Genomic DNA, 24,786 nt, shown 5'->3' with positions numbered 1-24,786 from the left:
ATTTTACTTTCATTAACATTCATTAGCAGGAAAATAATATTGGGTTATGCATCCCATGATCACGTCTCCCAATGTTTTCCTCAATTGCTCTTTATTGTATTCCTTTCTGATCTTGCTCAGCCCTCATTCAAGTGTCAGTGGCACTTCACATACTCTGGACTGTTGTGTGTATTGATCAGCAGGGTAAGGGCATGTCACCAGTACAGATCAAGAACAAAAGGTGCTTCACTGACAGAGAACTCCAGTGCTATACGTTAGTTGCCAACTAGACATTAGTGAATAAAAGCAGTCTGAGACCAATTAATTGTAGTAGAAAGCTCGTCTGGGAATTTGCAAAAGTGGGACTTATTTATCAATAGAGTTTACCAACAATCTTGACTGTTAACGGCATAGTGGTAGGATACAAATATTAGCTGAACAAATTAAATGTAGGTTTTCTTGACATTAAAAGGAGTGGTTTACCTTTAAGCTAACTTTTAGTATATTATCATATATATGTCAATTCTAACCAATTTTTCAATTGGTCTTCATTATTTATTTATTTTTTAATTACTTGCCTTCTTTTTCTGACTCTTTCAAGCTTTCAAATGGGGGTCACTGACCCCATCTAAAAACAAATGCTCTATGAGGCTACAAATTCATTATTATTATTACTTTTTATTATTCATCTTTCTATTCAGGTCCTATTCATAATACAGTCTCTTATTAAAACCAATGAATGATTGCTAGGGTAATTAGGACCCTCAAAAATACAAATAAAAACCAAATGTAAATTGTCTCAGCATATCACTCCGTACATCATACTAAACGTTATCTCAAAGGCCTTACAGTTATGCTTATAAATGTGCCATATGCAAAGTCTTGAAATGAAATGGAATTATGGTTCTGCACCACCAAAAACTGCAAAAACAAGGGAGAAACAGGTAACTCAGTTTTTCATATCAAATGTAAGTAGGCTACTTGATATTGTAAACCTAAACAAATGGAATGGGAAACAATACAGACACCTAGGATGTCACAGATAGGCTAAATACTAGGGACTACACATGATCTGTTCTATCTATTGCTCTGTTTAGTCAACCTTCAGAACTTCCTAGGGCTAGAAATACAGACTGGTAAGCTCAGAACCCATATAATCTAGTGACCATCATATTTAAAGGGGTGGTTCACCTCTAAGTTAACTATTAACATGTTATAGAGTGCCCTATTCCTAGCATCAGTGCAATGTCTTCTTTAATTCATTTTTATAGTGTTTAAAATATTTGACTTCCTCTTCTAGATTTTTCCAGCTTTCATATCCGACACTGACCGTGGCATCTAAAAAAACTATTGCTGTGTGAGCTTGCAATTGTATTATTACTATGACTTTGTATTTCTTATCTTTCTATTAAGGCCCCCTCCAATTGATGTTCCAGTCTCTCTTTCAAACCACAGCCTGGTTGCTAAGGAAAACAAGTCCATTGCAACCAGATAGCTACTAAAATTCCAAACTGGGGAGCTGCTGAACAAAAACTAAATAACTGAAAAACCGCTAATAAAAATCAACTGCAAATTGTCTCATAATATCAATGTCTACAGGATACTAAAAGTTCATTTAAAAGTGAGCAACCCCTTTAACATGTGGCATTTGCAAAGTGTACATTAACAAACCTGTATTGCCATGACTGTCATTAATGATAATCCTGCTGGTACTTCTTGCCTCATCTGAGATATTCCTCCATTCTCTTCAATGACCACGTCTGTCGTCTGGTAAGGACTGCTATTCCCTATCTCTAGTGTAACATCATCAAGACTCATTTTATCTGCCACTGGAGTTGAATAGTTGGTAAAAACAGCACAAGGATTCACTTCCTGTACAACATCCACTGTTCCGAAACTTGTTCCCTCTTTCACTAGACATCCAATGTTAATACACTGTTCTGAAAGACAGATTTTCCCAGAATCTACAGGGATGGAGTTATGCAGTCCATTTTGTGAGAGAGGAGACATAATTGTAGAGGCCTGAGGCTGTGTCACACACAGCTCGATGTTTTTGTCATCATCAGTGGACCTCTTGGGGATAAGAATGTAATCTGTCCGAGGAAGAATTCTCCGGAAGCCAGGAACATCAGAAATCAGTGAAGAAGGGCTGGATTTAATATTCTGTAACAAAAAAGGGATGCATATTAAAAAAAAAAACACTCCTACATTATAAAATAATTATTAATTACATATGGACAACCCAAACAATTGACAAATACACTAAGGTTGAGAGATCCCAAAAAAACAAACTGTATTTAGAGAGTTTATTATTTCAGTATGCTGAAGTTATATAAAATTTCAATTTTCGCGATAGTTCTCCTTTAAGAAAACGTTTTTTTTTGTTTTGGGAATTAAAATTTCGGTGCCGTTTCTGAAATGATCAAGTTTATCTTCACTATTCCTCTCTAAGCATCTTCTCTTCATTCTGTCTTCATGCAGTAGTTGGGTGTCGGATGAATGATCCAATATATCTTATAGGGGGGCTCCTTATAAAATAAGATGTATTAGCGCTCACTCTATTAAAATCTAAGGATTTGTGCAAAAGGCAGTTTTTTTTCTTATATTTTGTTTGTACTGGAATCAGTTATTTGAATGAGCTCTGATTCATCTGCTAGGAAGGGAAGCCCCCCCTATAAGCTGTATTGGATCTTACTGTCAGTGACTATCTGACACCCAACTGCTGCATGAAGAGAGAATGAAGAGAAACAGATGCTGAGAGAGGGATAGTGAACATAAACTTGATTATTTTAAAAACAATGCAGAATTTTTAATTGATTGTATTTAAAAAGTTTCTTACTTCAGAATGTGGAAGCTTATATTAAATTTTAATTTTTGCGATAGTTCCCTTTTAAATGAGTTTGCTTAGCTGTTTTCAGTTGCTTTCCATTCTATTTTTTAGCGTTCTTCAAAAATTGAAGTTGAAAATGTAATGTAATGTGTTTCAGATTGGCAGCTCAGTAATCCAGGTGTAGATTCCGAAATGTTACAATTTGCTACATTTAGTTGATACATTTCTCAGCAGTATCTGTGGAATATTAGCAACTATTGTATCAATTGTAACAATTGCCTGTAATGAAACTCAGAGATTCGGCTGAGCAGAAATTTATCAATTTATGTATGAATTTACAGAATGTTAACCCCCAATTCCAGAATGCCCTTTGGAGCAGGCAGGAAACACACTAGAGGGGAGAGGGGTAGAGACGATGCTGAAGGAAAGGAAACTCAAGGGAAACGGAACGAGAAGCTCTGCCCCCTTTGTGACATCATCTAGCTCACATTCTGACAGGCAGCAGGAGAAAGCTACAGTCCGGCTGTCAGACAAGTCAGGTGCAGAACTAAAGAGTGGATTTATTAAGTGAAAAAAAACTTTAAAGGAATTGTTCAGTGTAAAAATAAAAATGGCTAAATAGATAGGCTGTGCAAAATAAAAAATGTTTCTAATACAGTTAGTTAAGCAAAAATGTAATGTATAATGGCTGGAGTTACTGGGTGTGTAACATAATAGCCAGAACACAACTTCCTGCTTTTCAGCTCTTTTGGTTTACACTGACTGGTTACCAGGCAGTAACCAATCAGAGACTTGGGGGGGGGGGGGGCACATGGGTCATATCTGTTGCTTTTGTAATCTGAGCTGAATGCGGAGGATGAATTGCAAACTCACTGAACAGATATGTACCATGTGGCCCCCCTTCAAGTCGCTGACTAACTCAGAGTTGTAGAGCTGAAAAGCAGGAAGTAGTGTTCTGGCTATTATGTTAGACATCCAGTCACTCCAGCCTTTATACATTACATTTTTGGCTAACTAACTATATTAGAAACATGTTATTTTGCACAGCCTATTTACCCAGTTTTTATTTTCACACTGAACTGTTCAAATGAAGAATCTTTTTTTTTTTTAATAAGTTTTTTGGTGTCAGCTTCTTTTTAACCTGATAGTTAGAGGTTCTAACGCTATTGAATCTTTATTACAGATCTGTTTTAGGTTAGTTATGGTATACAGAATACCCAGAATGCATTTGCCACATGTTACCATGCAATTTCCTGTGTGTGTGATGTAAGTGATGGGTTATTGGGGGTTTTCCTGATACTGACTTTTCCCTGTTCCTGTTAGTGTGAGAGCTCTCTCTGTAGCTGCATGTTCCTGCTTTAACTGAATAACAGTGCTGATATGCATCTCTCCTAAATAATATTAGCAGCAAAGGACTTGTGTGGAACTACATCATCGCTGTGCAAGAATCTGATACCAAGGAACTCTGGTAGGTTATCTAACCCTGAATATTAGAGCGTTGTACTGAATAGTTACAACACAATTTAGTGCCGAAACACGGGAAGATGACGGAAAGATTTGATTTACTTAAGCGCAAACTTGGTGCAGTCAGAAGTTCCACTACAAAAATGCTGCAAAAAATAGAAGAGGAGCTAGGGAAATCAGCACCTCAGACAGACATATTGGAGGAGAGCTTAGAGCAGCTTTCCCTCAGAGAGACATTATATGAAATGGACAGGGACATTGAGGCTTTGATAACCTCTGCAGAGGAGATTGAAGCATAGAAGTATGAAACAGTCCAGTCCTATCAGGATCGCATTGTTATGTGGAAAAGCAGAATTACATGTGTAATACAAAGAGACAGGGAGGAAGTAAATAGTGCAGCCAGTTATGCCATCTCCCAATCCAGATCAGTATCTCAGAATCACGCAGTGAAACTTCCAAAGTTCATTATTGGGAAATTTACAAGAGAGATTAGTCACAGGCAGGAATTTTGGAGTCAGTTTGAAGCTGCAATTCACAAAAATAACAGCCTGTCAGAAATAGATACATTTAACTATTTGAAATCATGCAATGTGGCAATGTTTCTGAAATTCTTAAAGGAGGTTGAGAGCAGAGAGCATGCTCCATGAAAGCAACAGAGGACACAGTTATCTCATCAGTATCTCCAGATAACAAAGATATGGCCAAAAGTAAGACTGTGTTAATGCAGACTGCCAAAGCATGGGCAGAGGGGCCTACACCTAGAAAAATTGTATGCTGTTTACTAGATGGAGAAAGTCAAAGAACTTTCATCCGTGGGGACATTTCCAGATCCCTTAAACTTCCTGTTGTTAAACTTCCTGTTGTTGGGGAAGAGAGGCTCAATCTCGAAGAGTCAAGTTTGTCCTTAAAAACCTCCACAGCAGTGACAAGTGGATAGAAATGGAGGCTATAGAAATCCCAAATATCAGTAGTTCAGCTGTAAAAATCCCAAAAGAACATCTACAGTGTGAGATGAAGGCCAAGGGACTAAGGTTAGCTGACTCAGCTGAAATCCCAAGATTACTACTGGAGTGTAGAATCTGGGAGAATAGAAAGACTGGGAAAAGCTCTTGTTGCATTTGAAACCACCCTTGGGTGGACACTACAAGAGCCAGTTCAGATATCCAGTGTACCGTATATACTCGAGCATAAGCCGAGTTTTTCAGCATCCAAAATGTGCTGAAAAAGTCTACCTCGGGCTTATACTCGGGTCAGCGGGCAGTAGCTGAGATTGCAGTCACTTTTAATCATTCCTATACCAACAGTTCGCTTGGGGAGAGACTGCAATATCACACAGCGCCCTCTGTTGGTTATATGAAAGAATAACAGTGACTGCAATATCACACAACGCCATCTGTTGGTTATATGAAAGAATAACAGTGTGCCCTCTGTTGGTTATATGAAAGAATAACAGTGACTGCAATATCACACAGCACCCTCTGTTGGTTATATGAAAGAATAACAGTGCACCCTCTGTTGGTTATATGAAAGATTAACAGTGACTGCAATATCACACAGCGCCCTCTGTTGATTATAAGAAAGAATAACAGTGACTGCAATATCACACAGCGCCCTCTGTTGGTTATACGAAAGATTAACAGTGACTGCAATATCACACAGCACCCTCTGCACATGGTAGTGGGACAGTGGGACAATGCACACAGTAATCCGTTTGGCAATTCTCTGTCACCATCAACTTTGCAAAGAAGTCCGGTTGATCACTGGGGGGTCGCTTTGGCGGAATGTGCGCTGCTGGGAGACAGGGCTGTAGTTATGTCTAGGGTTATACTAGAGTCAATAAGTTTTCCCAGTTTTCGTAGGTAAAATTAGGTACCTTGGCTTATACTCGGCCGGCTTATACTCGAGTATATACGGTAACTGGCATCACAAGTGTTGGAGTCATGAATATAAGTATTGCAGATGAAAGCCTTGTGTCCAGTCAACTGCAAGCCTTTTGGGAATTGGAGTCCTTAGAGAAAAAATGGTAAAAGCAGAATCAGATGAGGAAATTTTACAGTGGCTCTCATCTACAGTTAAGAACACTGCAGGAAGATATGTGACAGAACTACCATGGCGACTTTATCGACCATACTCGGCAAACAACCTTACTGTGGCTAAAGGAAGATTTGATCGCTTCATGAAAAGGCTTTCAACAGATTTTCCTCTATACCCAGGTACAACACTGTAATCCAGTACCTCGAGGAGGGTATTGTTGAGGATGTGGACACAGGTGAAACCCCAACTGCTTCAAAGGGTAAGATTAGGGTAAGAGTATTACTTACTTCATCATGCAGTGATAAGAGAAAAAAGGCAAAAACCAAGCTTTGATGCTTCTTCTCATGATAAGGGGCAAGTATCATTTAAATGCCTACTGACAGGACCAAATCTTAATCCTGACCTTCTTAAAATCCTAATTAATTTCAGACTTCACAAGGTTGCATTGATGGCAGACATTACTAAGGCATTCTTACAAATCAGCCTTGCAGAAAAGGACACAAATTCTTGTGGATTAATGATATTCCAAAATCTAACCAGGAAACATCCTTACGTGTTTTGAGGATGGCAAGAGTGTTATTTGGGGCATCACCCAGCCCATTCTTCAGCTACCATCAAACATCATTTAAAACAATACAAAATATCACATCTGAGGACTGTTCAGGTTCTTAACCTTTATGTGGATGACCTCATATTGGGAGCAGAAACTGTTGATGATGCCTATGAATTATCCACAGAGGCACGGGAGATTATGCTCAGTGCAGGTAGGATTATCTGTAAATGGGTTACTAATTCAAGCGAATTAAGATTCAAATGGCAAAAGAATAACAGTAAAAGGGGGGTCAATTATGATGGACCTGTGATACCAGTGAATCTGCTTATTGAGCTGTTGCTTACTTACAGTATATCAAGGAAGGTATAGCATCTACCTGCTTTGTTGCTTCAAAGTCACGAGTTTACCCCTCTAAAAAAGGTCACTCTTCCAAGGTTAGAGTTGCTTGGAGCATTTGTTGGGGCAAGATTAATGATTTACTAGACTGCCCGAGCATCCAGTCTATTCAACCTCATTTATGGACTGACTCTATGGTTGCATTGCACTGGATTCAAAGTTCCACAAACTTATGGAACCCATTTGTTGCAAGTAGCAGAGACAAAATCACTCATCGAATCAACAGTATGGTCGCACTGTGTAGGTAAGGATAACCCTGCATATTTCCTTACAAGGGGTCAACATTCAAATTACTTAATTAAAGATAACCTTTGGTGGCATGGGCCAGACTGGTTACAAGGTCCACAGTCAGGGTTGCCACAAAATTCACAAATGGTCACTAGTGTCTCAGATTATGCAGATGTGGAATCAGAAACCAAGTGACTGTATATAACAACTGTAGTGCGAAGCTCAAATGTGACCCAACTTTCCCTTTAGAAAGGTTTAGTAAATTACGTACTGTATACTGAATTACTGTCTGGGTATACAGACTTATTCAAAACACCAGTCAGCCAAGTAACAGAATTACTGGTGAACCGTCTGTGGAAGAAATCTTGAGGGCTGAAAGGTACGGTGTCAAATTCTCACAAGGAAGTGAGTTCAGTGACGAAATCTCCTTGTCTTAACACTGGCGCCTCCCAGAATTCGGGGAGGCGCCTTCTCGCAAAGTGTGGCGCCCTGGATGACTTGCTCTGAACTCTGGAGAACTCCAGAATAAGAGACTTAAATCCATTTCTTGACTAGGATGCACTTTTGTGTGTAGGTTACACAAGGCAAATCTGACTGAAAGGCAGAGACCCCCTTGTATATTGCCTGCAAAGGGGCACATTTCAGAACTTCAAGTGCAATATCAGCATGAAAAGGTGATGCATTTGGGGTTACCGGGAACACTGGCACAATTCAGACAATTTTGGGTGATAAGAGCAAGATAGTTAGTAAGGTTTGTGCTACAAAAATGTTATATCTGTAAGAATTTTAAAGTTAGGGCTGGAAGTGAAATACCAGCTCTGCTCCCTGAGGACACTTTTGACCACTGGGTGGCGAGATAGAGTATAAATAGCCATTTTAATTGTGTGCCAGTAAGCTTGACAAAAGGCCATATGGCCTGAAACATTGACGTGATGCCCCTGTGAAGCATGAATAAAGGCGTTTTAAACACAAAGAATTTTTGTGGTGCTGTTCTGAAGTTCTTGCTCATATCCTGAGACAGCCACTAACTAGATTGAGCTGAGCCTGGGGTAGGCAACCCGCGGCTCCGGAGCCTCATGTGGCTCTTCATCCTGCGGCTCGGTCTTGGTCACGTCGTCTATACAGCCCTCGCACCTGCTGGCGGATTCTTGAGTGTGCAACCACGGTAAGCTAACTGTTGGAAGCCGCCAGCAGGTGCGAGGGCTGTATAGATGTCCAAGGTGTGACAGGCAAGACAGAGTCGCAGCAAGATGATTTATCATGGTCCTAACTGCGGCCACAGACTCAAGACAAGAGAGGAAAGATCTTTCCTCTCTTGTCTTGAGTGTGTGGCCGCAGTTAGGACCATGATGAATCATCTTGCTGCGACTCTCTCAAGACAAGAGAGGAAAGTTCAGCATGGAGCTTCAGAAACAGAAGTCACATTAAACATATCAGAACACTTGCATTCAATAGGGCTATTCAGCGTTTAATTTATTTCAAAGTAGGCCTACACATACACACTGTACTTCTGTTTTTAATTAAAAAAAAGTTAAAACTTTTAAAAGTTTATAAGCTGTGTTATGTTTTGCGGCTCCAGACTATTTTTCTTTAGTGGAAGAAGGGGCAAAATGGCTCTTTTGATAGTAAAGGTTTCTGACCCCTGAGCTGAGCCATCAGTGCAGCTATGAAGTAAGCCTGGGAATTCAGACTCTTCTATTGTATAGACTGAAGAAAAGAACTGGTTTAGCACCTTTGCCTTTTCTGTATCTGTTACAACAATACTGGTACCATTATTTAATGGAGCAACACTCTCAACTTGCATCTTTTTACTATTAATATATTTAAAAAATGTTTTGGGGTTAGTCTTAGACTCTGCCGCAATGCACTCTTCATATCCTTTCTGGATTGCTGGTTTACAACATTAATTATAGTGTTTGTATTCATTAAATGCAGCTTCTGTCCCAACAGACTTGTAGTTTTTAAATGCCTTTCTCTTCTTTACTATTAACTTCTTTACTTCTATATTAAGCCACATAGGGTGATTCTTAGAGCTTCTACATTTACTCCTTAAAGGAAAACTATACCCCCCAAACAATGTAGGTCTCTATTAAAAGATACTGAGTAAAACAGCTCATGTGTAAAACCCTGCTTCATGTAAATGAACCATTATCATAATAATATACTTTTTTAGTAGTATGTGCCATTGGGTAATCATAAATAGAAAATTGCCATTTTAAAAAATAAGGGCCGCCCCCTGAGATCGTAAGATTCACTGTGTACACATACAAACCACATGTAAGGTCAGATGAGCCAATTAACAGACAGAGTTCTGCCTTTTGCTTCCTCACTTCTTCCTGTTACAGTTAGTGTTGTAGTATTTCTGGTCAGGTGATCTCTGAGGCAGCACAGATAGAGTCACGAAATGGTGGTTCAAGGCAAGAGATGTAAAAGGGCAATATTTATGTAAATATATATTTCAGTTTGGTAAGATTCTTTAATATGTCATTCAATTTGATATAAACTAACTGTTGCTTAAGTATTCATTTTGGGGGTATAGTTTTCCTTTAAGGGAATAAATTGAGAACAGTAATGATTTAATATCTTAAATGACAACCATTTCTGTTTTGTGTTTTTAGCTGAAAACATAATGCCCCAATCAATGCTCTGAAGGGCAGCCCTCAAGGAACTAAAATGAGCTTTTCTGAAATTCATGGTTTTTGTTACCCCAGTGTATATTTGTTTTTTGTACTAGACATTAAATGATATAACATTATGGTCACTATTACCCACGGGATCAATGAATTGCACATTTGCTATAAGTTCCGGGTCATTTGAGATCACTAGATCCAGAATAGCATTTTTTTTGGTTGGCTCCTCAACATAAAATTGTCATGCAACAAGTTTAGAAACTTGTTTCCATTAACTGATCTGGCAGTGCTGTTGCTTCAGTCAGTATCTGGGTAATTAAAATCCCCCATTATCATTACTTTACCAAAACTAGTAACCTTTTCCATTTGCATCAGGATCTAAGCATCCACCCCCTTACTTACATTAGGGGGTCTATAGCATACTCCTACAATTAATTTGCTGGACTCTTTACAATTGGTGAAAACTCTACCCATAAGACTTTTGCCCCCTCAATTTAATAACATAACCTCCTCCTTTATATAAGCTTTTAAATCCTGCCTAACAAACAGACATACCCCACCTCCTTTTCTATTGCCTCTGTGCCTCAGAAACAAAGTATTGCCGCTGATATTAACAACCCAGTCATGTGACTCATTCAGCCATGTTTCGGCCCCATCAATCACATCATATTTTCCCTCCAGCTCTCCCATTTTACCAGTAAGACTACTTGCATTTGCAAACATACATTTAATACTGCTACCATATTGAACAAATGACATGTGGTCCTCCCTATCCATAACAGTACCTTCAACAAAATCTCCTCCCCCATTTTCCCTTCCTTTGCTCACTATCTCATCTAACCTGCCTTCCAATCTTTTACTGAACCCTCACACCTAGTTTAAAATCTCCTCCGTCTAGCCATCTTCTCCCCAAAACAGCTACACCACCATCATTGAGGTGCAGCCCATCCCTAGCAAAAAAACCTGTAAAATCGGCCCAGTTCTCCAAAAACCCAAAACCCTCCTCCCTACAGCAAACTCTCAGCCATGCATTAATCTCCCTAAGCGCCCGCTGTCTTTTTAGCATTGCTCGTGGCACAGGTAATATTTCTCTGAAAATTACCTTTGAAGTCCTCGCCCTCAACTTTACACCTAGTTCCCCAGCCCCTCCCAATAATCTGTCGACTCGTTCCAGTACATGCCGAACCCTTGCACCAGGCAAGCAGCAGACTGTTTGGCATGAAGGGTCCTTACGGCAGATTACCCTATCCCCCTTTCTAATAATTAATCCCCTATAAGTAGAACCTGCCTTTCCTTCCATGCACTCCCCCCCACCACCCATATTAGAGCCACTGCCTCTCAGGGTGCTCTGAGAGTCAGCCTGCTCCATACATGTCAGTTTAGAGCTTTCCTCCCCAGCTTCTTCAGCCAAAATGGTGAATTTGATGTGGACCAGTCCCCCTACCCTTGTGCCCCCTACTTCCCCACCTGACTGTCACAAATCTTCCTCCCTCAGCCTCCACTGCCCCTTCTCCTCCCCCCCACTCCACTAGCCCCTGCCAGTGGTTGCTCTGTGAGCCTCCTTTCCTCCCCCACATTTGTCGCTGCCCGCAGTGCTGCAAGTTCCCCCCCTTAGAGTCTGCAGTTCAGATTCCAAGATGAAACCCCACGACATCTCTCACATGTAAATACTGAATGGAACTGCTGCTCCAACACCGCATATATGTGACAAGACACACACTGAGTAATACCAGCAAACCCACTTGCACTCATTTTGCAGGTCCTCTATTTGTGAAGGACAAATCATCAACAAGAAAGGCTTACATTGCATTGTTTACTTGTGCAGTCACAAGGGCTGTTCACTTAGAACTTGTTTCAGACCAGACAACTGAGAACTTATTAGCCTTTAGGAGATTTACTGCCAGAAAGGGGCTGTGCAAGGTTGTATATTCTGACTATGCAAAGACTTTTAAAAGATCTGATTTGTTTCTTCAAGAACTATGAAAAACTCTTAACACAACATCATTGTTGTTCTTCACTGAGAAGGGAACATTACTTGGAAGTACATTGTTGAGAGAGGTGCCTGGTGGGGAGGATTTTGGGAAAGACTTATTTGTTCGGTAAAGTCTTGTCATAAGAAAATGTTGGGGAAGGCAATGCTATCCTTTGAAGAGTTTACAACAATTCTGACTGAAGTAGAGGCTGTTCTAAACCCTAGGCCTCTAAACTTTACTCATAGTGATGCTCATTGTCCCCAGCAATAAACACCAAGACATTCTCTTATTGGGCAGCGACTTACAACATTGCCACAGTCTAAGGTGCCTACGATATCTTACAATTGTTCCACTCAAGATTCATTGTCAAAAAGGTGGAAATACCGCTAAGTGCTTGTGACAAAATTCTGGAATAGATGGCGTAAGGAATATTTGCTGGATTTGAGATCAGCTCACTACACCAAGGGAGGAGGATTTTCATCTTCATTCAAGGTTGGAGATTTGGTGTTGGTTAAGGAAGTCAAATTGCCAAGACAAATGTGGCAGACTGGAATAATTGACACAGTTTTTCCAGGAAGAGAATCATATTAGCTTATGTTCCTTAAGATTATCATCGGGGACTGTGCTAAGACGACCAATACAACTACTGTACCCTCTGGAGATATAAATTGACTTCTAAATAGAGTTCATGGGGCAGGAGGATGTTGAATTGTTATTATAGATGTTATATGTTAGTTATGGTATACAGAATACTACAGTTCTCAGAATGCATATGCCACAGGTTACCATGCAATTTCCTGTGTGTGTGATGTAAGTGATTTCTTATTGGTTCTGGGGTTTTTTCCTGATAGCGAGTTTCCCCTGTTCTCTGTAGCTACATGTTCCTGCATTAAAGGAAAACTATACCCCCCAAACAATGTAGGTCTCTATTAAAAGATACTGAGTAAAACAGCTCATGTGTAAAACTCTGCTTCATGTAAATGAACCATTATCATAATAATATACTTTTTTAGTAGTATGTGCCATTGGGTAATCATAAATAGAAAATTGCCATTTTAAAAAATAAGGGCTGCCCCCTGAGATCGTACGATTCACTGTGCACACATACAAACCACATGTAAGGTCACATGAGCCAATTAACAGACAGAGTTCTGCCTTTTGCTTCCTCACTTCTTCCTGTTACAGTTAGTGTTGTAGTATTTCTGGTCAGGTGATCTCTGAGGCAGCACAGATAGAGTCACGAAATGGTGGTTCAAGGTAAGAGATGTAAAAGGGCAATACTTATGTAAATATATATTCCAGTTTGGTAAGATACTTTAATATGTCATTCAATTTGATATAAACTGTTGCTTAAGTATTCATTTTGGGGGTATAGTTTTCCTTTAACTGAATAACAGTGCTGATATGCATCTCTCCTAAATAGTTATTAGCAGCAAAGGACTTGTGTGGAACAACATGATCGCTGTGCAAGAATCTGATACCAAGGAACTCTGGTAGGTCATCTAACCCTGAATATTAGAGCGTTGTACTGAATAGTTACAACAAATGCGAATGGACTACTTCTGCAGAAATATGGCAGCCCCCTCATGGAGCAACACAGGGGTAAGAAAGGTAATGTAAAAGCATCAGGCAAATACTATTATTGCAAAATTATAAATAGCATTAAGAGATAATATGACAGAGATAAAATAAAGGTTATTTTCTGGTGTCAGTATCTCTTTAATGATATTTGCATAAGAGCGAGCCAATTCCATCGATTCAGAACTCCACTGATTAGAATTATTTTAGACACCAGACGGTCCGATACTTCATGGTGTCAGCTGCAAAATCAGCCGCGGCTTTAAGTAAAATTACATTGCGAGGGATCATAGCAAGATAGCAAATATTTATGAAGGAAACTAGGAAGATTAAAGGGCAAATAAAATCAGCACAAGCTGCTCTAGACATATTCAGAGAAAATATTTTACTAAAGCAGCAGAATTGTAAGACAAACAAAAGGGAAAATGCAGTATTATCTGTTTTCTTGTTTGACTCTTAAAAAACAACATAACAGAAATCAGTTCTCCACCAAGCCTGTTGAGCAGCCATGTTCAACTACATTTCTTGCATTTTGCATTTTCAAAGTTACAGTATTTTGATTATATAAATATGAATGCCCTCTTGGCAGTGTTATACTACTGTATAGGTATCTAGTATAGGTAGATCTAAAAAAACAACTGGACTTGCTGAGTAATCAATGAAGATGTTTCACTACTCATCCGAGCAGCTTCTTCAGTTCAACTGACTAGTGTATGAAATTCTCGGCACATAAACTCTTCCACTAATCCAATCACAATGGCACTTTGCAACTCTTCAAAGAGGTGACATCTGAAGAAATTCACAGAGATGTTGATTCTGTGTAGTTACTGTGATAGGATTATCCAATGTGTCATGCAACTCCTAGAAACAGGTGTTACTTGTGAGAGTTGCATGAATGGGTGTAAAGTATTTTGAAACCGCTGGGGTACAGATGTTAGAACAGCATTGTATATAGCAGACAGGTGGTGTTGAAGGCCCCCACCTCTGTTCAGGGATGGTTTCTCCACCTTGACATGAATCGCCTAGTTCAAACCAGCAGTCTTCTTTATCCAAGATCCAAGTAACACCTGTTTCTAGGAGTTGTAAGACACATTGGATAATGCTATCACAGTGACTACACAGAACCTCTGTGAATTTCTTCAGATGTCACCTCTTTGAATAGTTACAATGTGCCATTGTGATTGGATTAGTGGAAGAGTTTATATGCCGAAAACTTCCCACACCAGTCAGTTGAACTGAAGAAGCTGCTTGGATGAGTAGTGAAACGTCTTCATTGACCACTCAGCAGGTCCAGTTGTTTTTAGATTTACCTATACTAGATATACCATGACCTGGATGAATCAAAATCTTCATAGTCATACTGTATAGGTATGGGGTCCATTATCCAGAAACCTGTTATCCGGAATCACAGGAAGGCCATCTCCCATAGACTAAATTGTAATCAAATAATACTAAAATGTTCTTTTTCCCTGCAATAAAAGCAGTCCCTTGTACTTCATCCTAACTAAGATATAACTAATCATTATTGGAGGAAAAACAATCCTATTGTGTTTATTCAATGTTTACGTGATTTTTTTTAGTAGACTTATGGTATGGAGATACAAATTACAGAAAGATCAATTACCCAGAAAACCCCCAAGTCTTGAGCATTCTGGATAACAGGTCTTACTAACCTGTATAATATGTTTAAGGAAGCTCCAGTCAGAGATATCTGTAAAGTTATCACACCGTTAAGCTTTTCCACTCCATGCATGCACTGCTGCTTAATGTGGGAATGATATGCTTTTAGAGCGAATGGGGCTATTTTCTACATTCAAAACAATCATAGCATTCTAGAGCTGCAGCAAATTTCTACTGGAGAAGTATGCAAGTATATGACTTTGTTATTCATTTCTTAATCATTTGATCATCTCCATGAATCCCTATGGTAAAAATGCAAATACAGTATAAACTAAGTCAGGCTCTTACATTTTATGGGTAAAAAATGCAAGTGAAAAAAGGACAGATAGGGGACCTATTATCCAGAATACTCAGGACCTGGAGGTTTTCTGGATAAGGGACCTTCCTGTAATTTGTATCTCCATAGCTTAGGTCAGCTAAAAATCATTTAACCATTAAATAAACCAAAAGGATTGTTAAGGATTATTAGATTATTATATTAATTGGTATTAAGAACCAGGTTTTATTATCACAGAGAAAAAGGAATTCATTAAAAAAGATTGAATTCTTTGTTTAAAATTCCGTCTATAAAAGATGGCCTACCCACAATTCAGAGCTTTCGGGATAACAGGTTTCCGGATAATGGATCCCATACCTGTACCATGAAAGGGGTACATTTCCCCTTAAGTGGGAGTAAAACTATAGGATATCACAATCCTAGCTTGCCAGCAGTGAGGATAAATGGATCGTAATTAGCACAGATGATAAACTATGAATTAATAGATTACCTTCTGCTTAGTTCTTAGGTTTATAGAGATAGAGTATCCCAGGCCCTAGTTGCACTTGAACCCCGTGTGGCTGCAAGGGTCAAAGACCTTGCAGGCCAAATCTAAAAATGCTGTTAAATCATTTTTTTTCCCACTTTGCACACTGCTTTTCCTCTTAGGGGCAGATTTATCAAAGAGGTGAAATTTAGAATGAAGAAAATTAGAATTTCAAGCTGTTTTTGTGTACTTCAACTAGGGAATAGTCCAAATTTGATTTGAATTTGAAAAAAATGCAAAAATTCGAATATCAAAATGTATCATGTACTGTCTCTTTAAAAATTCGACTTCGACCATTCGCCATCTTAAAACCTGCCGAATTGTTTTAGCCTATAGGGGCATATTTATCAAGGGTCGAATTTCAAATTGAAAAAAACGTAGAAATTCGAATTCAAAAAGACCAACCGAAAGTAAGTCGAAGTTATTTTTGGATTGAATAGGTCCGTGTTCGACCGAAATAGAATCGGTCTAATAGAAGGAATATCGCATTTGATCTAATTCAAAGTTTTTCAAAGTACACCAATTGACTCCAAATAGGTTGTAGAAGGTCCCCCATAGGCTAAAACAGCAATTCGGCAGGTTTTAGATGATGAATGGTCGAAGTCGAATTTTTAAAGGGACAGTACATAAATTTCAATATTAAAATTTTTGGAAAATTCAAATAGAATTTGGACTATTCCCTAGTCAAAATACACAAAAAATAGCTCGAAATTCGAATTTATTCAATTCGAAAATTCACATCGACCTTTGATAAAGGGACAAATTGAAAATTCTAATTTTTAAATTCGAATTTCGAGTTTTAGTGTAATTCGACTAGGGAATAGTTTTGGTCGAAAAGGTCTGTTTTCGATCGAATAGGAAGCAATAGTGCATTCAATCGAATTCGATTCAAAGTTTTTCCCAGAAAAAAGTCCACAAATTGACTCCAAATAGGTTCTAGGAGGTCCCCCATAGGCTAAAACAGCAATTCGGCAGGTTTTAGATGGCGAATGGTCGAAGTCAAATTTTTAAAGATACAGTACACAATATATTTTGACATTTGAATTTTTGATTTTGAACTATTCCCTACACAAAAATTAGCTCGAAATGCAAATTTTTTTAATTCGAAAATTCACCTCGACTTCTGATAAATCTGCCTCATCATGTACTGTCCCTTTACGAATTCGAATTTGACAATTCGCTATCTAAAACCTGCCAAATTTGTGTTTTAAGCTATGGGGGACCTCCTACAAAAAATTTGGAGCCGTTTGGTGGACTTTTGAAAAAAACAAAAAAAGAAAAAAGAAAGGTTATTAGTATTATATCTAGAAAAACCCAAAACATAATTTGCCTAATAATTAATTAATAAAGCTCAACTTCTTTGCATATATAAATTACTGCTGTGCTGTTACACATGGCAAAACAAACATAAGCCCTAACAATTTCACAAAATTTCGAGGATCTAGCGTTTGGTTATTCATGTTATGCTCTTTTGGAGCAAAGTTCAGTAGAACCTATAAAAATAGGAAGAGTAGAAGTACAAGGGTTATTTTAAAAGTTTTATACATTACCCACAATGAAAGTGGTCACACAAGTTTTTTCCAGAACACTGGCAGCTAACTAGATTACACCCCCAATAATAAGCTCCCCACATTTCTGATCCCTACCTGATGCTAGCTCATGGGCAGTGGCTAAGGTGAAACACCTACATGACTTACACAGTTTGATCAATTTAAGACAAACTATGCTCTTCCCAACTATATGCTATTTTGTTTTCTGCAGCTCCAGCACAAATTTCACACCCAGTTTCTCATGGGGTACCCCAAACCACTAAATCTAGAATGTTACTTATATACTTATATAGTTAGTTAGTTAACTTAAAGGAAAACTTTACCCCCAAAATGAACACTTAAGCAACAGATAGTTCATATCATATTAAGTGGCATAATAAAGAATCTTACCAAACTGGAATATATATTTAAGTAAATCTTGCCCTTTTACATCTCTTGCCTTGAGCCACCATTTCATGATGGTCTCTGTGCTGCCTCAGAGATCACCTGACCAGATATACTTCAACTCGAACTGTAACAGGAAGAAGTGTGGGAGCAAAAGACACAACTCTGTCTGTTAATTGGCTCATGTGACCTAACATGTATGGTTTGTTGGTATGTTTGTGAGTACAGTGAATCCTACTATCCCAGGGGGCGGCCCTTATTTTTTAAAATGGCAATTTTCTATTTATGATTACCCAATGGCACATACTACTAGAAAAGTATATTATTATGAAAATGGTTTATTTAAGTGAAGCAGGATTTTACATATGAGCTGTTTTATGCAATATCTTTTTATAGAGACCTACATTGTTTGGGGGGTATAGTTTTCCTTTAATGGCCAGTGAAAGGTTCAGAAAATTTGGGATCGATGACTAGCTGATCCACATTCGAAAAACGGTGCACTCTAGTGTACAAGGGATACCAAATGTAAAATGTTGACTGTGCAGAGACCCCACTGATATTACTATATATGCTTGCTTGTTTCACTGCCAAATGGAACCCAGTGCACACCCATACCTCTCCTCTCTACCTTAGCTACTCACCGAATCCAAACCTTCTTTTTCCAGCTTTGCACGTTCTAGGTAATGACTCTTCTCAGCCACACTCAGGAGTTTCCAACTTTCACTTATCTTTTTGTTAATCTCAGACTGAGGAAGGTGGGGAATCTCCTGCTGGACCTTTAGGTAGATATCATAGTAGTACAAAAGATATGCAGACCTAGAACACAGAAAATCCACTGAAGCACTAGGTATGTAAGTAAATAAGGGCTGAGTTACTCACAATAGCAGTATACTCAATACCTATAATAAAGTACTTCACATGAGAAGAGAACGGTCAATTACAATTTAGTTTACACAATGGAAACTTCTTTTAGTATAAAAGGGTAGTTTACCTTTAAAAATACTTTTAGTATTATGTTTATGAGATTCTGGGATGGCAGTGGATGTGATTTACTTTGCTAAAGCATTTGATACAGTGCCACACAAAAGGTTACTGGTTAAATTAAGGAATGTTGGCCTGGAACATAGTATTTGTACCTGGATAGAGAACTGGTTAAAAGATAGACTACAAAGAGTGGCGGTAAATGGAACATTTTCTAATTAGACCAGTGTTGTTAGTGGAGTACCGCAGGGCTCTGTACTAGGTCCCATGCTTTTCAACTTGTTTATTAATGAACTGGAGGTGGGCATTTAAAGTACTGTTTCTATTTTTCCAGATGATGTTTCTATTCCATGCAGGATGCTGCCACTTTGCAGAGTGATCTAAGTTTGAAAACTGGGCAGCAAACTGGAAAATAAGGTTCAATGTTGATAAATGCAAGGTTATGCACTTTGGCAAAAATTATATAAATGCAAGTGATATACTAAATGGCAGTGTGTTGGGAGTTTCCTTAAATGAGAAGGATCTAGGGTTTTTTGTAGATAACAAGTTGTCTAATTCTGGGCAGTGTCATTCTGTGGCTACTAAAGCAAATAAAGTTCTGTCTTGCATAAAAAAGGGCATTAGCTCAAGGGATGAAAACATATTTATGCCTCTTTATAGGTCCCTGGTGAGGCCTCATCTGGAGAATGCAGTGCAGTTTTGGACTCCAGTCCTTAAGAGGGATATAAATGAGCTGGAGAGAGTGCAGAGACGTGCAACTAAATTGGTTAGAGGGATGGAAGACTTAAATTATGAGGGTAGACTGTCAAGGTTGGGGTTGTTTTCTCTGGAAAAAAGGCGCTTGCGAGGGGACATGATTACACTTTACAAGTACATTAGAGGACATTATAGACAAATAGCAGGGGACCTTTTTACTTATAAAGTGGATCACCGTATCAGAGGCCACCCCTTAAGACTAGAAGAAAAGAACTTTCATTTGAAGCAACGTAGGGGGTTCTTCACAGTCAGGACAGTGAGGTTGTGGAATGCACTACCCGGTGATGTTGTGATGGCTGATTCAGTTAATGCCTTTAAGAATGGCTTGGATGATTTTTTTGGACAGACATAATATCAAAGGCTATTGTGATACTAAGCTCTATAGTTAGTATAGGTATGGGTATATAGAATTTAATTAAAAGTAGGGAGGGTGTGTGTGTATGGATGCTGGGTTTTCATTTGGAGGGGTTGAACTTGATGGACTTTGTCTTTTTTCAACCCAATTTAACTATGTAACTATGGTAAATCGCATTCAATTTGTTTATCTTAGTGGTAAACTCTTTACGTCATGCAATTCACGTACAATTATTTAGATGCAAGTCTAGACACAAAGCAGTTGTTTATTTCTTTTTTGCAATTTTATTTGATTTTGTCATATAGATTTTCAGACATTGCATATTTTCTCTAACAACAGAGATACGAGGATTTTACAGCATTTTATTATCAATCATTTTAGTTTCCTTTTTGATGTATAATTATTGTTTATGCAATCAATAATTATACATCAAAAAGAAAACAAAGAAAAGGTAATAATAAAAGCAAACTGAAAACATAACAATGAGAGAAAAAGCTACCGCAATATAAAATGGATACATTGACATTATTTTAGTATGTAGAGCCTTACCTATCCCTTTAGTTGGATTTACTCATAAAGTATATCCTACCCCTAGTTTTGGGTTACTTATTGTGGGAAACATAGTAGTCCCATTTAGACCAGATTCTCTCATGTTGGGGGATTTTCCCTCTAAGCCTAGCTAAATTCTAATAACATAATCCTAATAACCTAGGCCACTACCATAGTATGTGAGAGAGGGAGCCCCTTGTCCGCACACTCGCCAGCACAGTGCAGAGGTATCAGGGAAAATTCTACCTCTCCCACTACAACATGTATTTATGTTTGTGAAATGGCTCCCTCGTCTCTGTGTTCAGGATGGTATATATAGTGGATATTAAGGCTTTCTGAGGAAGACCTCTAAGGCACAGTTTTTCAAAGGGAGTGAGTAAGGTAGAAGGTGCCTTTCTGCTACATAAGCTTTGAATATAATGTGAGATTTGGGTGTATTCAAATTGCCAACTCTGAGGTATTTGATGTTTCTCTTGGAGTTCCTTAAAAGTGTATGGTCTATTCTCCAATGGGTTGAAGTAATCAAATACTCTGAAGAAGTTATTAGAGCTCCAACGTTCTTGGAAGGGGTGAGAGAGACCGGGAGGGAAATGAGGATTCGCTAGAATTCATTGCATAAGGTGAGGAGAGCCCACAAGGGGTTTCTTTCCCAAATTTTTAGAGTGAACTTTGTCACCTGCAAAGTATCTGGTGGGAGTTTAACTGGTTTTGGGGTTTGCCAGAGTAAGGTATTCAGATGTGGTTTGGCCAATGAGAGAGATTCCATAAGTGCCCATTTAGTCTTTGGGTCAAATGTTGTCCAACCCAATACTTGGCTTAGTTGCGCTGCCTCATAGGGGCAAATTTACTAAAGGGCGAAGTGGCTAACACTAGCTAAAAATTCGCCAGCGTGACAACATTTAGTTGCTTCGCCAAACTACTAACGGGCGCTGGCGTAAATTTGCTAGTGAAGTGGACCTACTCTAGCGCTACTTCGCACCCTTATGCCAGGCGAAGTTGTGCTATGGCAAAGGGACGTAACTACGCTAATTCACTAACTTGCGCATTTTACTGAACGTTACCTCTTGCGCCAGACTTGCCTTCGCCACCTCAGACCAGGCGAAGTGCAACAGAGTGGATAGGGCTTGCTTCAAAAAAAATTTTCTAAGTCCCAAAAAATGCTGGCGTCTTATTTTTTAAGGGTGATAGGCTGATCGTAAATTTTTTTTGGGGTACCCTCCTTCCCCCCTACATTTCCTAACATATGGCACCTAAACTATACAGTGGGCACATGTATAGGGCAAAATAACAACTCTATTTTGTTTTATGAAGCTTTTCCAGGCATGTGTAGTGTAATGTATTTGCTGCTACATTTACGTCCATTGTACTTTAACTTGGCGCTGTATGCAAATTAGGCATTGTTAGCGTTACTTTGCTTTGCTTGACGAATTAACGCTAGCGCAACTTCGCTACCTTTCGTCTCCCTGAGTGCAACTTCGGATTTAAGTGAATTAGCGACGCCCTGGCGAAGTGTGACGAAGTCAACACTGGCTCTACTTCGAAGGTAATTAAATTTGCCCCATAGTATCTATGTATGTTTGGCACTGCAAACCCGCCCTGAGATCTACTCATAGTCATTACCACTTTGGGTACTCTGTGCCTAGATTTTTCCCAAATAAATAAAAAAAAAACCAACACAGTTTGAAGTAGTATTTGGTACCGTCACTGGTAGGGTTTCGAATAGGTAGAGCAGTTTGGGAAGGATTTATATTTTAATAGCAGTTATCCTACCCAACCAGGACAGTGTGTACGTACTCCATTTCTCCAAAAGTGGAGTGATGGATTTTATGAGTGGGATATAGTTGTTTCTATAGAGCTGGAAGTAGGATTTCTGGATAGAGCTGGATATCTAAATAAAGCATGGAGCAGTCCTTCCATTTATATTTAAAATTGGTTCTCAGTGCTTCACGTTCGCGTGATGGTATATTTAGGTGAGAGCCTCGGATTTCTGGAGGTTTCGTTTATAGCCTGAATGATTGCCATCTTGGGATAGGAGATTATGGAGATCCAGTAATGATACCATGGGATTGGTGATAGATAAAAGGACATCATCCGCAAACAGGGATATCCGAAGTTCAGTACCTGAACTTGTGCCTGCACTTTAGGAGAGAAATGCTTTCTGGGAGGTTGCTGTTTTTCCTTCTCAATGTAACTGAATGTGTCTCAGTGGGACATGGGTTTTCACTATTGAGTGCTGTTCTTAGATCTACCAGGCAGCTGTTATCTTGTGTTAGGGAGCGGTTATCTGGTTACCTTCCCATTGTTCTTTTGTTTGGCTGCTGGGGGGAAAAGGGAGGGGTGATATCACTCCAACTTGCAGTACAGCAGTAAAGAGTACAGCAGTAAAGAGCACAAGTCACAAGACTTGGGGCAGCTGGGAAATTGAAAATATGTCTAGCCCCATGTCAGATTTCAAAATTGAATATAAAAAAATCTGTTTGCTCTTTTGAGAAATGGATTTCAGTGCAGAATTCTGCTGGAGCAGCTATATTAACTGATTAATTTTGAAAAAAAATTTTTTCCCATGACAGTATCCCTTTAAGTGTTTTATAGTATGAATGTGGGAAGTCATCTGGGCCGGGTGCGATCTAAGGTTCCTGCGTGCCTGTGTGATCTTTTGGCGTAGCTGCCTAGTGGGAATTTGAGAGTACAGTTTCTCCCCGTGAGCTATTTGACTCTCCAGCTCTGCTATATATTTTGTCCTTGATTTCTTTCGTCTAGAGGCAATTGAGATGAGATGGCCACTAAGGACTGCCTTGTGTGTGCTTCCCAAAGGGACGCCACATTGTCTACTGACCCTTGGTTTGTCTTAAAATATTAATTGTGAGTATAACCAGATACCTTTTAAGTACACTATTAAGGCCATTTGCATTTATTGTAAGCAGGTTAACCATGGTAAATAACATCATAGCTTCGTTGGCTCTAGGCTCATATCTAGCCCAAAGATTTACCTGATAAGGGTATCTATATTGAGTAGGGAGGTGGTTATATTCTTGATATATATGTATTCTCTCTCTCTCTCTCCCCCCTGAGATTCCACTTATGGGTTACCAGTATAGGTATTGGGGTTAGCATAGCCTTGATTGGGTGCGTCACAGAGGCTTCAAGAGCACTCAAGTAAGGTGATAAAGTGATTCGTACTCGCACAAGCTCCGTATCTCCGAACCCGTCCTTGCCAGGGGTCATGGGTCTGGGTATGTAGACTCTATGGGTGTTAGCTAATTGACTGTCTTAGGTAGATACAGGAGATGTGTTCTTAGGTGGTGATCTTTCGACTCTACTCCACTCTGGGGAAAGTCTCGCCATAGACCATGTATCTCCTGTTGAGATGTCCCGTGGCTGATCTGTTTTTGAGATTCCTAGGTCTTTGAGGAACCGTGCGCCATCTTCAGGGTCCTGTAGAATGTATTGCCGTTGTCCCTTGGTGGCTTAAAGGGGAAGCCCCACCTGTACACAATCTTGTGGGAGCTTAGTGTTTGGGTGACCAGACGGAGGTCCCTCCTTTTCTTCACTGTAATGGAAGAAATGTCATCAAATATTTGAAGCCGTTGTCCTTGGTGCTCGATATAAGGGGGGTTGCAAGTCTTGCTGATGATACTTTCCTTGCTTTCATAGTAATGCAGGCAGACCACTATGTCTCTAGGTCTGGATGCTCCTGGCAATCAAGGCGCAAGTGCTCTGTGCGCTCGGTCAAAATGCCAAGCTTCCACCGGGAGGTCTGGGCTAATACTTGAAAAAAAGTGAGTGTAAAAATTTTCGGATATCTTGTTCTGAAGTACCCCAGATTCATAAATTTTGGCGCCTAGACCTGTTCTCTAGGTTCTCAGCGTATATGATACTACCTCGTCTTGTAGAGTAGCGTTTTTATCTTCCAGTACATTGTGCCCAAGGATAAGGTCATCCAAGGTAGTCTCCATCTTGTCTGTCCATTCTCCTAGTGCACATCTGTGCATATGTCTTTAAGTGCGGTGTGGATGGACTCCATAATGGTCTCTGTGAGCTTATCGTGTAGCCGAGTAAGCTG

The 24,786-nt window shown here is 39.3% G+C and overlaps 1 protein-coding gene across 11 annotated transcripts in view; it reads right to left on the bottom strand.

Annotated features, from left to right (window-relative positions):
• The window catches only part of hmgxb3.L (HMG-box containing 3 L homeolog), a 140,205-nt gene that overhangs the window by 69,005 nt on the left and 46,414 nt on the right, over positions 1–24,786 (bottom strand). For 9 of the 11 annotated variants that reach the window (XM_018251216.2, XM_041585258.1, XM_018251210.2 and 6 more), the window contains 2 exon segments: positions 18,724–18,898; positions 1,651–2,142 (listed from right to left, as the gene is read on the bottom strand). In XM_018251216.2, coding sequence (XP_018106705.1) covers positions 1,651–2,142; positions 18,724–18,898 — 667 coding nt within the window. 11 annotated transcript variants of the gene reach the window in all.

This window comes from Xenopus laevis, chromosome 3L, assembly GCF_017654675.1.
Source record: "Xenopus laevis strain J_2021 chromosome 3L, Xenopus_laevis_v10.1, whole genome shotgun sequence".
NCBI classification, from domain to species: domain Eukaryota; kingdom Metazoa; phylum Chordata; class Amphibia; order Anura; family Pipidae; genus Xenopus; species Xenopus laevis.
The sequence above is the reverse complement of the archived record's forward strand: the minus strand, read 5'-3'. Positions and strand labels throughout refer to the sequence as shown.